Genomic DNA, 14,283 nt, shown 5'->3' with positions numbered 1-14,283 from the left:
GATTGGATGTGTTCCCGTGTTCATCAACGTTTCCTCTTGTTATGATTGGATGTGTTCCCGTGTTCATCAGCATTTCCTCTCGTTATGATTGGATGTGTTCCCGTGTTCATCAGCGTTTCCTCTTGTTATGATTGGATGTGTTCCCGTGTTCATCAACGTTCCCTCTTGTTATGATTGGATGTGTTCCCGTGTTCATCAACGTTTCCTCTTGTTATGATTGGATGTGTTCCCGTGTTCATCAGCATTTCCTCTCGTTATGATTGGATGTGTTCCCGTGTTCATCAGCGTTTCCTCTTGTTATGATTGGATGTGTTCCCGTGTTCATCAACGTTCCCTCTTGTTATGATTGGATGTGTTCCCGTGTTCATCAACGTTTCCTCTTGTTATGATTGGATGTGTTCCCGTGTTTATCAACGTTTCCTCTCGTTATGATTGGATGTGTTCCCGTGTTCATCAGCGTTTCCTCTCGTTATGATTGGATGTGTTCCCGTGTTCATCAACGTTTCCTCTCGTTATGATTGGATGTGTTCCCGTGTTCATCAACGTTTCCTCTTGTTATGATTGGATGTGTTCCCGTGTTCATCAACGTTTCCTCTCGTTATGATTGGATGTGTTCCCGTGTTCATCAGCGTTTCCTCTTGTTATGATTGGATGTGTTCCCGTGTTCATCAGCGTTTCCTCTCGTTATGATTGGATGTGTTCCCGTGTTCATCAGCGTTTCCTCTCGTTATGATTGGATGTGTTCCCGTGTTCATCAACGTTTCCTCTTGTTATGATTGGATGTGTTCCCGTGTTCATCAGCGTTTCCTCTCGTTATGATTGGATGTGTTCCCGTGTTCATCAGCGTTTCCTCTTGTTATGATTGGATGTGTTCCCGTGTTCATCAGCGTTTCCTCTTGTTATGATTGGATGTGTTCCCGTGTTCATCAGCGTTTCCTCTTGTTATGATTGGATGTGTTCCCGTGTTCATCAACGTTTCCTCTTGTTATGATTGGATGTGTTCCTGTGTTCATCAACGTTTCCTCTTGTTATGATTGGATGTGTTCCCGTGTTCATCAGCGTTTCCTCTTGTTATGATTGGATGTGTTCCCGTGTTCATCAACGTTTCCTCTTATTATGATTGGATGTGTTCCCGTGTTCATCAGCGTTTCCTCTCGTTATGATTGGATGTGTTCCCGTGTTCATCAACGTTTTCTCTGTGGGCAGATGTCCTGCGGGTTCAAGCACTCGGCGGTGGTGACTGCTGACGGGAGGCTGTTCTGCTTTGGGAACGGGGACTATGGCCGGCTCGGCCTGGGAAACACATCCAACAAGAAACTGCCTGAGAAAGTCACCGCGCTGGAGGGATACCAGGTTGGACAGGTGAGATACACTAACAGACACCAGGTTGGACAGGTGAGATACACTAACAGATACCAGGTTGGACAGGTCAGATACACTAACAGATATCAGGTTGGACAGGTGAGATACACTAACAGATACCAGGTTGGACAGGTGAGATACACTAACAGATACCAGGTTGGACAGGTGAGATACACTAACAGATACCAGGTTGGACAGGTGAGATACACTAACAGATACCAGGTTGGACAGGTGGGATACACTAACAGATACCAGGTTGGACAGGTGAGATACACTAACAGATACCAGGTTGGACAGGTGGGATACACTAACAGATACCAGGTTGGACAGGTGAGATACACTAACAGATACCAGGTTGGACAGGTCAGATACACTAACAGATACCAGGTTGGACAGGTGAGATACACTAACAGATATCAGGTTGGACAGGTGAGATACACTAACAGATACCAGGTTGGACAGGTGAGATACACTAACAGATACCAGGTTGGACAGGTGTACTACACTAACAGATACCAGGTTGGACAGGTGAGATACACTAACAGATACCAGGTTGGACAGGTCAGATACACTAACAGATACCAGGTTGGACAGGTCAGATACACTAACAGATACCAGGTTGGACAGGTCAGATACACTAACAGATACCAGGTTGGACAGGTGTGATACACTAACAGATACCAGGTTGGACAGGTGAGATACACTAACAGATACCAGGTTGGACAGGTGTACTACACTAACAGATACCAGGTTGGACAGGTGTACTACACTAACAGATACCAGGTTGGACAGGTAAGATACACTAACAGATACCAGGTTGGACAGGTCAGATACACTAACAGATACCAGGTTGGACAGGTGTGATACACTAACATATACCAGGTTGGACAGGTGAGATACACTAACAGATACCAGGTTGGACAGGTCAGATACACTAACAGATACCAGGTTGGACAGGTGAGATACACTAACAGATACCAGGTTGGACAGGTGGGATACACTAACAGATACCAGGTTGGACAGGTGAGATACACTAACAGATACCAGGTTGGACAGGTCAGATACACTAACAGATACCAGGTTGGACAGGTGTGATACACTAACAGATACCAGGTTGGACAGGTGAGATACACTAACAGATACCAGGTTGGACAGGTGAGATACACTAACAGATACCAGGTTGGACAGGTCAGATACACTAACAGATACCAGGTTGGACAGGTGTGATACACTAACAGATACCAGGTTGGACAGGTGAGATACACTAACAGATACCAGGTTGGACAGGTGAGATACACTAGCGGTCACAATATAAATAGCAGAAAAAACATTCTCTGAAAGTATTTGGTTTCGTTGTGTCAGGTGAACCACGTCAAGCACAGATGTATCTGACCCACGTCTGGTTCTTTCTGGTCCCAGGTGGCGTGTGGTCTGAATCACACCGTAGCCGTCTCTGCCGATGGAATGATGGTCTGGGCCTTCGGAGACGGAGACTACGGGAAACTCGGACTGGGGAATTCTACCGCCAAGTCCTCACCTCAGGTATGTACAGTAGTGTTGACTGTCATTCTGTTCCTCCATTCTCAGGAGAGGAAGGGAATGGATTTGACGTTGATTGGTGTGTGTGTTGTCTATATATTCTGTCTGTATATTCTGTAAGTATATGCAGTCTGTAGTACATTCTGTCTGTAGTATATTCTGTAAGTGTATGCAGTCTGTAGTATATTCTGTAAGTATATTCAGTCTGTAGTATATTCAGTCTGTAGTATATTCTGTAAGTATATTCTGTCTGTAGTATATTCAGTCTGTAGTATATTCTGTAAGTATATTCTGTCTGTTGTATATTCAGTCTGTAGTATATTCGGTCTGTAGTATATTCTGTAAGTATATCCAGGCAATTACATGAAGTATATCCAGGCAATTATTGACAATTACATGAAGTTGATGCAAAAAGTAAATATTTGCAGTGTTGACCCTTCTTTTTCAAGACCTCTGCAATCGGCCCTGGCATGCTGTCAATTAACTTCTGGGCCACATCCTGACTGATGGCAGCCCATTCTTGCATTTGTCAGAATTTGTGTGTTTTCGTTTGTCCACCCGCCTCTTGAGGATTGACCACAAGTTCTCAATGGAGTTAAGGTCTGGGGCGTTTCCTGGCCATGGACCCATAATTTCGATATTTTGTTCCCCAAGCCACTTAGTTATCACTTTTGCCTTATGGCAAGGTGCTCCATCATACTGGAAAAGGCATTGTTCGTCACCAAACTGTTCCTGGATGGTTGGGAGAAGTTGCTCTCGGAGGATGTGTTGGTACCATTCTTTATTCATGGCTGTGTTCTTAGGTGAAATTGTGAGTGAGCCCACTCCGTTGGCTGAGAAGCAACCCCACACATGAATGGTCTCAGGGTGCTTTACTGTTGGCATGACACAGGACTGATGGTAGCGCTCACCTTGTCTTTTCCGGACAAGCTTTTTTCCGGATGCCCTAAACAATCGGAAAGGGGATTCATCAAAGAAAATGACTTTACCCCAGTCCTCAGCAGTCCAATCCCTGTACCTTTTGCAGAATATCAGTCTGTCCCTGATGTTTTTCCTGGAGAGAAGTGGCTTCTTTGCTGACCTTCTTGGCACCAGGCCATCCTCCAAAAGTCTTCGCCTCACTGTGCGTGCAGATGCACTCACACCTGCCTGCTGCCATTCCTGAGCAAGCTCTGTACTGGTGGTGCCCCGATCCCGCAGCTGATTCAACTTTAGGAGACGGTCCTGGCGCTTGCTGGACTTTCTTGGGCACCCTGAAGCCTTCTTCACAACAATTGAATTGCTCTCCTTGAAGTTCTTGATGATCCGATAAATGGTTGATTTAGGTGCAATCTTACTGGCAGCAATATCCTTGCCTGTGAAGCCCTTTTGTGCAAAGGTGGATGATGATTGCACGTGTTTCCTTGCAGGTAACCATGGTTGACAGAGGAAGAACAATGATTCCAAGCACCACCCTCTTTTGGAAGATTCCAGTCTGTTATTCGAACACAATCAGCATGACAGAGTGATCTCCAGCCTTGTCCTCGTCAACACTCACACCTGTGTTAACGAGAGAATCACTGACATGATGTCAGCTGGTCCTTTTGTGGCAGGGCTGAAATGCAGTGGAAATGTTTTTTGGGGATTCAGTTCATTTGCATGGCAAAGAGGGACTTTGCAATTAATTGCACTTCATCTGATCACTCTTCATAACATTCTGGAGAATATGCAAATTGCCATCATACAAACTGAGGCAGCAGACTTTGTGAAAATTTATATTAGTGTCATTCTCTCAACTTTTGGCCACGACTGTATATTCTGTGTATATTCTGTAGTATATTCTGTGTATATTCTGTAGTATATTCTGTAGTATATTCTGTAGTATATTCTGTGTATATTCTGTAGTATATTCTGTAGTATATTCTGTAGTATATTCTGTGTATATTCTGTAGTATATTCTGTGTATATTCTGTGTATATTCTGTGTATATTCTGTAGTATATTCTGTAGTATATTCTGTGTATATTCTGTAGTATATTCTGTGTATATTCTGTAGTATATTCTGTAGTATATTCTGTAGTATATTCTGTGTATATTCTGTAGTATATTCTGTAGTATATTCTGTAGTATATTCTGTAGTATATTCTGTGTATATCGTCTCTTGCAGCACCACTTCACCAAGTCGTATTCCAGTTGTATTCACGTTGTTGTTTTTGTGTTCCACAGAAGGTGGACATTCTCTGTGGACTCGGCGTCAAGAAGGTGTCCTGTGGAACTCAGTTCTCTGTTGCCCTCACTAAAGACGGCAGCGTGTACACGTTCGGACAAGGTCTGGATACGATACACTACATGCACGTACCGTTCAGTACAACAGATAACGTAGAAATATTATAGAATAGAACATGCTGAGGAAAAACACCATATTCTCTCAGTGTTGTCTGTTACTCTAGTTCTGCATTTCTATATTATTTTCATCATCCATCTTGATTCTGGACAAAAGAATATCCTGTCTACTTTAGACGAATTATAACATACAGAATGTGTCTTTGTTAGCGTGTAACACCCCTCATCAACCTTCCTGTGTGTCCCCCCGTCTCCAGACCGACTGATAGGGCTGCCGGAGGGCCGGGCCAGGAACCACAATCGCCCCCAGGTGGTACCAGCTCTGTCTGACGTGTTTATACAGGATGTGGCGGTGGGGGCCGAACACACTCTGGCCCTGTCCTCTACTGGAGAGGTCTATACCTGGGGCAGCAACTCAGAGGGACAGGTAGGATACAACACACACTGGGACAGATACACATACAGGTACACACACAGGGACAGGTACACACACAGGGACAGGTACACACACAGGGACAGATCTGTGTCTCTGTTCTCTCTGTCTCCTAGTTGGGTCTTGACCTGTGTCTCGGTTCTCTCTGTCTCCTAGTTGGGTCTTGATCTGTGTCTCTGTCTCCTAGTTGGGTCTTGATCTGTGTCTCTGTTTTCTCTGTCTCCTAGTTGGGTCTTGATCTGTGTCTCTGTTCTCTCTGTCTCCTAGTTGGGTCTTGATCTGTCTCTCTGTCTCCTAGTTGGGTCTTGATCTGTCTCTCTGTCTCCTAGTTGGGTCTTGATCTGTGTCTCTGTTCTCTCTGTCTCCTAGTTGGGTCTTGATCTGTGTCTCTGTCTCCTAGTTGGGTCTTGATCTGTGTCTCTGTTCTCTCTGTCTCCTAGTTGGGTCTTGATCTGTGTCTCTGTTCTCTCTGTCTCCTAGTTGGGTCTTGATCTTTGTCTCTGGTCTCTCTGTCTCCTAGTTGGGTCTTGATCTGTGTGTCTCTTCTCTCTGTCTCCTAGTTGGGTCTTGATCTGTGTCTCTGTTCTCTCTGTCTCCTAGTTGGGTCTTGATCTGTGTCTCTGTCTCCTAGTTGGGTCTTGATCTTGTGTCTCTGTTCTCTCTGTCTCCTAGTTGGGTCTTGATCTGTGTCTCTGTTCTCTCTGTCTCCTAGTTGGGTCTTGATCTGTGTCTCTGTTCTCTCTGTCTCCTAGTTGGGTCTTGATCTGTGTCTCTGCCTCCTAGTTGGGTCTCGATCTGTGTCTCTGTCTTCTAGTTGGGTCTTGATCTGTGTCTCTATGTTTTCTCTGTCTCCTAGTTGGGTCTTGATCTGTGTCTCTGGTCTCTCTGTCTCCTAGTTGGGTCTTGATCTGTGTCTCTGGTCTCTCTGTCTCCTAGTTGGGTCTTGATCTGTGTCTCTATGTTCTCTCTGTCTCCTAGTTGGGTCTTGATCTGTGTCTCTGTTCTCTCTGTCTCCTAGTTGGGTCTTGATCTGTGTCTCTATGTTCTCTCTGTCTCCTAGTTGGGTCTTGATCTGTTTCTCTGTTCTCTCTGTCTACTAGTTGGGTCTTGATCTGTGTCTCTGTCTCCTAGTTGGGTCTTGATCTGTGTCTCTGTTCTCTCTGTCTCCTAGTTGGGTCTTGATCTGTGTCTCTGTTCTCTGTCTCCTAGTTGGGTCTCGATCTGTGTCTCTGTTCTCTCTGTCTCCTAGTTGGGTCTTGATCTGTGTCTCTGTCTCCTAGTTGGGTCTTGATCTGTGTCTCTGTTCTCTCTGTCTCCTAGTTGGGTCTTGATCTGTGTCTCTGTCTCCTAGTTGGGTCTTGATCTGTGTCTCTCTGTTCTCTCTGTCTCCTAGTTGGGTCTTGATCTGTGTCTCTGTTCTCTCTGTCTCCTAGTTGGGTCTTGATCTGTGTCTCTGTTCTCTCTGTCTCCAAGTTGGGTCTTGATCTGTGTCTCTGTCTCCTAGTTGGGTCTTGATCTGTGTCTCTCTGTTCTCTCTGTCTCCTAGTTGGGTCTTGATCTGTGTCTCTGTTCTCTCTGTCTCCTAGTTGGGTCTTGATCTGTGTCTCTGTCTCCTAGTTGGGTCTTGATCTGTGTCTCTCTGTTCTCTCTGTCTCCTAGTTGGGTCTTGATCTGTGTCTCTCTGTTCTCTCTGTTTCCTAGTTGGGTCTTGATCTGTGTCTCTGTTCTCTCTGTCTCCTATCTGTGTCTCTATGTTCTCTCTGTCTCCTAGTTGGGTCTTGATCTGTGTCTCTGTTCTCTCTGTCTCCTAGTTGGGTCTTGATCTGTGTCTCTGTCTCCTAGTTGGGTCTTGATCTGTGTCTCTCTGTTCTCTCTGTCTCCTAGTTGGGTCTTGATCTGTGTCTCTGTTCTCTCTGTCTCCTAGTTGGGTCTTGATCTGTGTCTCTGTTCTCTCTGTCTCCAAGTTGGGTCTTGATCTGTGTCTCTGTCTCCTAGTTGGGTCTTGATCTGTGTCTCTCTGTTCTCTCTGTCTCCTAGTTGGGTCTTGATCTGTGTCTCTGTTCTCTCTGTCTCCTAGTTGGGTCTTGATCTGTGTCTCTGTCTCCTAGTTGGGTCTTGATCTGTGTCTCTCTGTTCTCTCTGTCTCCTAGTTGGGTCTGGGCCACACCAACCATGTGAGAGAGCCCACCCTGGTGACATCACTACAGGGGAAGGACATTAACCAGGTCTCTGCTGGTCGCTGTCACTCTGCTGCCTGGACTGCTCCGTCTGTCCCTCCCCGGGCCCCGGGTAAACACACACACACACACACACACACACACACACACACACACACACACACACACACACACACACACACACACACACAGCAGGCAGTCTCTCTACTTCAGTCGTCAACGCATGACGTGGACTGCCATGGCCTCTGTACCTGTTGAGGTGTTTAATGGTCAGGTACTTTAACATGGAGTCATAATATCTCCAACTCTAGATGGCAGTAAATTACAACTTCTGTCTGTAGAAATGGATTGTGTTCTGATCTCAGGGTCGTCATTCAATAGTGTGATAAGATAAACCAAGGAAATGGTGTCTAGCTGGAAGAGATGGATAATGATTGGATTCTAAAATGATTTCACCTCCTCCCTCCCTCCCTCCCTCCCTCCCTCCCTCCCTCCCTCCCTCCCTCCCTCCCTCCCTCCCTCCCTCCCTCCCTCTCTCTCTATCCCTCCTTCCCTCCCTCTCTCCCTCCCTCTCTCCCTCTCTCTATCCCTACCTCCCTCCCTCTCTCTATCCCTCCCTCTCCCTCCCTCCCTCCCTCCCTCCCTCCCTCCCTCCCTCCCTCTCTCTCTCTCTCTCTCTCTATCCCTCCCTCTCTATCCCTCCCTCTCTCTCTATCCATCCCTCTCTCCCTCCTTCCCTCCCTCCCTCTCCCTCCCTCCCTCCCTCCCTCCCTCCTTCCTTCCCTCCCTCTCTCTCTCTATCCCTCCCTCTCTCTCTCTCTCCCTCCTTCTCTCCCTCCCTCTCTCCCTCCCTCTCTCCCTCCCTCCATCTATCCCTCCCTCTCTCCCTCCTTCCCTCCCTCTCTCTATCTCTCCCTCTCTCTCCCTCCTTCCCTCCCTCTCTCTCTCTCTCTATCTCTCCCTCTCTCTCTCTATCTCTCCCTCCCTCTCTATCTTTCCCTCCCTCCCTCCCTCCCTCCCTCCCTCCCTCCCTCTCCCTGCGTCCCTCTCTGTCTGTGACATGTGTCTGTTTTATTTCTGCCCCCGTCTCCAGGTTCCTCCGTACCCCTCCAGCTAGGCCTGCCGTCAGCGGTGCCCCCCCAGTTCAGCTCTCTGAGAGAGGTCAGCATGGAAGCAGTCCGGGCCAGACTACGCGTTCTTTACCACTTCTCTGACCTCATGTACTCATCATGGAGGTTACTCAACCTGAGCCCCAACAACCAGGTACACACCTCACTCAACCTGAGCCCCAACAACCAGGTACACACCTCACTCAACCTCAGCCCCAACAACCAGGTACACACCTCACTCAACCTGAGCCCCAACAACCAGGTACACACCTCACTCAACCTGAGCCCCAACAACCAGGTACACACCTCACTCAACCTGAGCCCCAACAACCAGGTAAACACACCTCACTCAACCTCAGCCCCAACAACCAGGTACACACCTCACTCAACCTGAGCCCCAACAACCAGGTACACACCTCACTCAACCTGAGCCCCAACAACCAGGTACACACCTCACTCAACCTGAGCCCCAACAACCAGGTAAACACACCTCACTCAACCTCAGCCCCAACAACCAGGTACACACCTCACTCAACCTGAGCCCCAACAACCAGGTACACACCTCACTCAACCTGAGCCCCAACAACCAGGTAAACACCTCACTCAACCTGAGCCCCAACAACCAGGTACACACACACCTCACCACACACACCTCACCTCACACACCTCACCACACACACCTCACCACACACACCTCACCACACACACCTCACCTCACACACCTCACCACACACACCTCACCACACACACCTCACCACACACCTCACCTCACACACCTCACCTCACACAGGTCACCACACACACCTCACCACACACACCTCACCACACACACCTCACCACACACACACACACACACACACACACACACACACACACACACACACACACACACACACACACACTTCACCACACACCTCACCACACACACATCTCACTACACACACTTCACCACACACACACTCTCACCACACACACACACACAGACACCTCACCACACACCTCACCACACACACACCTCACTACACACACTTCACCACACACACTCTCACCACACACACACACACACACACACACACACACACAGACACCTCACCACACACCTCACTATCTCCTCCACTTTAATGTCCTCAGACACAGTAGCATATTTAGCATTTGTCCCTTCTACTGTATAATCCTGTATTGACTGTCCATTATGATTTAATACATCTGACTCATTCCTCTCTACTGTATAATCCTGTATTGACTGTCCATTATGATTTAATACATCTGACTCATTCCTCTCTACTGTATAATCCTGTATTGACAGTCCATTATGATTCAATACATCTGACTCATTCCTCTCTACTGTATAATCCTGTATTGACAGTCCATTATGATTCAATACATCTGACTCATTCCTCATAACTGTATAATCCTGTATTGACAGTCCATTATGATTCAATACATCTGACTCATTCCTCTCTACTGTATAATCCTGTATTGACTGTCCATTATGATTTAATACATCTGACTCATTCCTCTCTACTGTATAATCCTGTATTGACAGTCCATTATGATTCAATACATCTGACTCATTCCTCTCTACTGTATAATCCTGTATTGACAGTCCATTATGATTCAATACATCTGACTCATTCCTCTCTACTGTATAATCCTGTATTGACAGTCCATTATGATTCAATACATCTGACTCATTCCTCTCTACTGTATAATCCTGTATTGACAGTCCATTATGATTCAATACATCTGACTCATTCCTCATAACTGTATAATCCTGTATTGACAGTCCATTATGATTCAATACATCTGACTCATTCCTCTCTACTGTATAATCCTGTATTGACAGTCCATTATGATTCAATACATCTGACTCATTCCTCATAACTGTATAATCCTGTATTGACAGTCCATTATGATTCAATACATCTGACTCATTCCTCGTAACTGTGTAATCCTGTATTGACAGTCCATTATGATTCAATACATCTGACTCATTCCTCGTAACTGTGTGTGTATTCCAGAGCTGTACGTCCCACTACAACACAGGAACGTGGGGCATCGTCCAGGGCCAGTTGAGGCCCCTGCTAGCCCCCAGAGTCTATACTCTCCCCATGGTGAGGTCCATAGGGAAGACTATGGTGCAAGGCAAGAACTACGGACCTCAGATCACTGTCAAAAGGATCTCCACACGGTAGGTCCACTGTCCTGGAGGAGTAGAGGTTCTCCTCACGGTCTGTCCACTATCCTAGAGGAGTAGAGATGAGGAGGTTCTCCTCACGGTCTGTCCACTATCCTAGAGGAGGAGAGATGAGGAGGTTCTCCTCACGGTCTGTCCACTATCCTAGAGGAGTAGAGATGAGGAGGTTCTCCTCACGGTCTGTCCACTATCCTAGAGGAGGAGAGATGAGGAGGTTCTCCTCACGGTCTGTCCACTATCCTAGAGGAGTAGAGATGAGGAGGTTCTCCTCACGTCTGTCCACTATCCTAGAGGAGTAGAGATGAGGAGGTTCTCCTCACGGTCTGTCCACTATCCTAGAGGTGAGGAGGTTCTCCTCACGGTCTGTCCACTATCCTAGAGGAGGAGAGATGAGGAGGTTCTCCTCACGGTCTGTCCACTATCCTAGAGGAGGAGAGATGAGGAGGTTCTCCTCACGGTCTGTCCACTATCCTAGAGGAGTAGAGATGTAGAGGTTCTCCTCACGGTCTGTCCACTATCCTAGAGGTGAGGAGGTTCTCCTCACGGTCTGTCCACTATCCTGGAGGAGTAGAGATGTAGAGGTTCTCCTCACGGTCTGTCCACTATCCTAGAGGTGAGGAGGTTCTCCTCACGGTCTGTCCACTATCCTGGAGGAGTAGAGATGTAGAGGTTCTCCTCACGGTCTGTCCACTATCCTAGAGGTGAGGAGGTTCTCCTCACGGTCTGTCCACTATCCTAGAGGAGTAGAGATGTAGAGGTTCTCCTCACGGTCTGTCCACTATCCTAGAGGTGAGGAGGTTCTCCTCACGGTCTGTCCACTATCCTGGAGGAGTAGAGATTTAGAGGTTCTCCTCACGGTCTGTCCACTATCCTAGAGGAGTAGAGATGAGGAGGTTCTCCTCACGGTCTGTCCACTATCCTAGAGGAGTAGAGATGAGGAGGTTCTCCTCACGGTCTGTCCACTATCCTAGAGGAGGAGAGATGAGGAGGTTCTCCTCACGGTATGTCCACTATCCTAGAGGAGGAGAGATGAGGAGGTTCTCCTCACGGTCTGTCCACTATCCTAGAGGAGTAGAGATGAGGAGGTTCTCCTCACGGTAGGTCCACTATCCTAGAGGAGTAGAGATGAGGAGGTTCTCCTCACGGTAGGTCCACTATCCTAGAGGAGGAGAGATGAGGAGGTTCTCCTCACGGTCTGTCCACTATCCTAGAGGAGGAGAGATGAGGAGGTTCTCCTCACGGTAGGTCCACTATCCTAGAGGAGTAGAGATGAGGAGGTTCTCCTCACGGTCTGTCCACTATCCTAGAGGAGTAGAGATGAGGAGGTTCTCCTCACGGTCTGTCCACTATCCTAGAGGAGGAGAGATGAGGAGGTTCTCCTCACGGTCTGTCCACTATCCTAGAGGAGGAGAGATGAGGAGGTTCTCCTCACGGTATGTCCACTATCCTAGAGGAGGAGGGATGAGGAGGTTCTCCTCACGGTATGTCCACTATCCTAGAGGAGTAGAGATGAGGAGGTTCTCCTCACGGTCTGTCCACTATCCTAGAGGAGGAGAGATGAGGAGGTTCTCCTCACGGTCTGTCCACTATCCTAGAGGAGGAGAGATGAGGAGGTTCTCCTCACGGTCTGTCCACTATCCTAGAGGAGGAGAGATGAGGAGGTTCTCCTCACGGTCTGTCCACTATCCTAGAGGAGTAGAGATGAGGAGGTTCTCCTCACGGTCTGTCCACTATCCTAGAGGAGTAGAGATGAGGAGGTTCTCCTCACGGTCTGTCCACTATCCTAGAGGAGTAGAGATGAGGAGGTTCTCCTCACGGTCTGTCCACTATCCTAGAGGAGTAGAGATGAGGAGGTTCTCCTCACAGTATGTCCACTATCCTAGAGGAGTAGAGATGAGGAGGTTCTCCTCACGGTCTGTCCACTATCCTAGAGGAGTAGAGATGAGGAGGTTCTCCTCACGGTCTGTCCACTATCCTAGAGGAGTAGAGATGAGGAGGTTCTCCTCACGGTCTGTCCACTATCCTAGAGGAGGAGAGATGAGGAGGTTCTCCTCACGGTCTGTCCACTATCCTAGAGGAGTAGAGATGAGGAGGTTCTCCTCACGGTCTGTCCACTATCCTAGAGGAGGAGAGATGAGGAGGTTCTCCTCACGGTCTGTCCACTATCCTAGAGGAGGAGAGATGAGGAGGTTCTCCTCACGGTCTGTCCACTATCCTAGAGGAGTAGAGATGAGGAGGTTCTCCTCACGGTCTGTCCACTATCCTAGAGGAGGAGAGATGAGGAGGTTCTCCTCACGGTCTGTCCACTATCCTAGAGGAGGAGAGATGAGGAGGTTCTCCTCACGGTTTGTCCACTATCCTAGAGGAGTAGAGATGAGGAGGTTCTCCTCACGGTCTGTCCACTATCCTAGAGGAGGAGAGATGAGGAGGTTCTCCTCACGGTCTGTCCACTATCCTAGAGGAGGAGAGATGAGGAGGTTCTCCTCACGGTCTGTCCACTATCCTAGAGGAGTAGAGATGAGGAGATTCTCCTCACGGTCTGTCCACTATCCTAGAGGAGGAGAGATGAGGAGGTTCTCCTCACGGTCTGTCCACTATCCTAGAGGAGGAGAGATGAGGAGATTCTCCTCACGGTCTGTCCACTATCCTAGAGGAGTAGAGGTTCTCCTCACGGTCTGTCCACTATCCTAGAGGAGTAGAGGGTCTCCTCACGGTCTGTCCACTATCCTAGAGGAGTAGAGGGTCTCCTCACGGTCTGTCCACTATCCTAGAGGAGTAGAGGATCTCCTCACGGTCTGTCCACTATCCTAGAGGAGTAGAGGATCTCCTCACGGTCTGTCCACTATCCTAGAGGAGTAGAGGATCTCCTCACGGTCTGTCCACTATCCTAGAGGAGTAGAGGTTCTCCTCACGGTCTGTCCACTATCCTAGAGGAGTAGAGGTTCTCCTCACGGTCTGTCCACTATCCTAGAGGAGTAGAGGTTCTCCTCACGGTCTGTCCTCTATCCTGGAGGAGTAGAGGTTCTCCTCACGGTCTGTCCACTATCCTAGAGGAGTAGAGGTTCTCCTCACGGTTTGTCCACTATCCTAGAGGAGGAGAGATGTAGAAATACATCAGAATCAGTCTAGATGTTTTGTTATAGAG

The 14,283-nt window shown here is 47.9% G+C and overlaps 1 protein-coding gene across 21 annotated transcripts in view; it reads left to right on the top strand.

The window, feature by feature from the left end:
• herc1 (HECT and RLD domain containing E3 ubiquitin protein ligase family member 1) overlaps positions 1-14,283 on the top strand; it is a 224,307-nt gene that overhangs the window by 195,357 nt on the left and 14,667 nt on the right. For all 21 annotated transcript variants that reach the window (XM_071388533.1, XM_071388556.1, XM_071388555.1 and 18 more), the window contains 7 exons: positions 1,207-1,362; positions 2,782-2,904; positions 5,106-5,208; positions 5,480-5,649; positions 7,806-7,944; positions 8,926-9,095; positions 10,963-11,132. In XM_071388533.1, the coding sequence (XP_071244634.1) occupies positions 1,207-1,362; positions 2,782-2,904; positions 5,106-5,208; positions 5,480-5,649; positions 7,806-7,944; positions 8,926-9,095; positions 10,963-11,132 (1,031 nt within the window). The remainder of the gene's footprint in view (positions 1-1,206; positions 1,363-2,781; positions 2,905-5,105; positions 5,209-5,479; positions 5,650-7,805; positions 7,945-8,925; positions 9,096-10,962; positions 11,133-14,283) is intronic.

The sequence above is a fragment of the Salvelinus alpinus genome, unplaced genomic scaffold (assembly GCF_045679555.1).
Source record: "Salvelinus alpinus unplaced genomic scaffold, SLU_Salpinus.1 scaffold_42, whole genome shotgun sequence".
Classification (NCBI taxonomy): domain Eukaryota; kingdom Metazoa; phylum Chordata; class Actinopteri; order Salmoniformes; family Salmonidae; genus Salvelinus; species Salvelinus alpinus.
The sequence above is the reverse complement of the archived record's forward strand: the minus strand, read 5'-3'. Positions and strand labels throughout refer to the sequence as shown.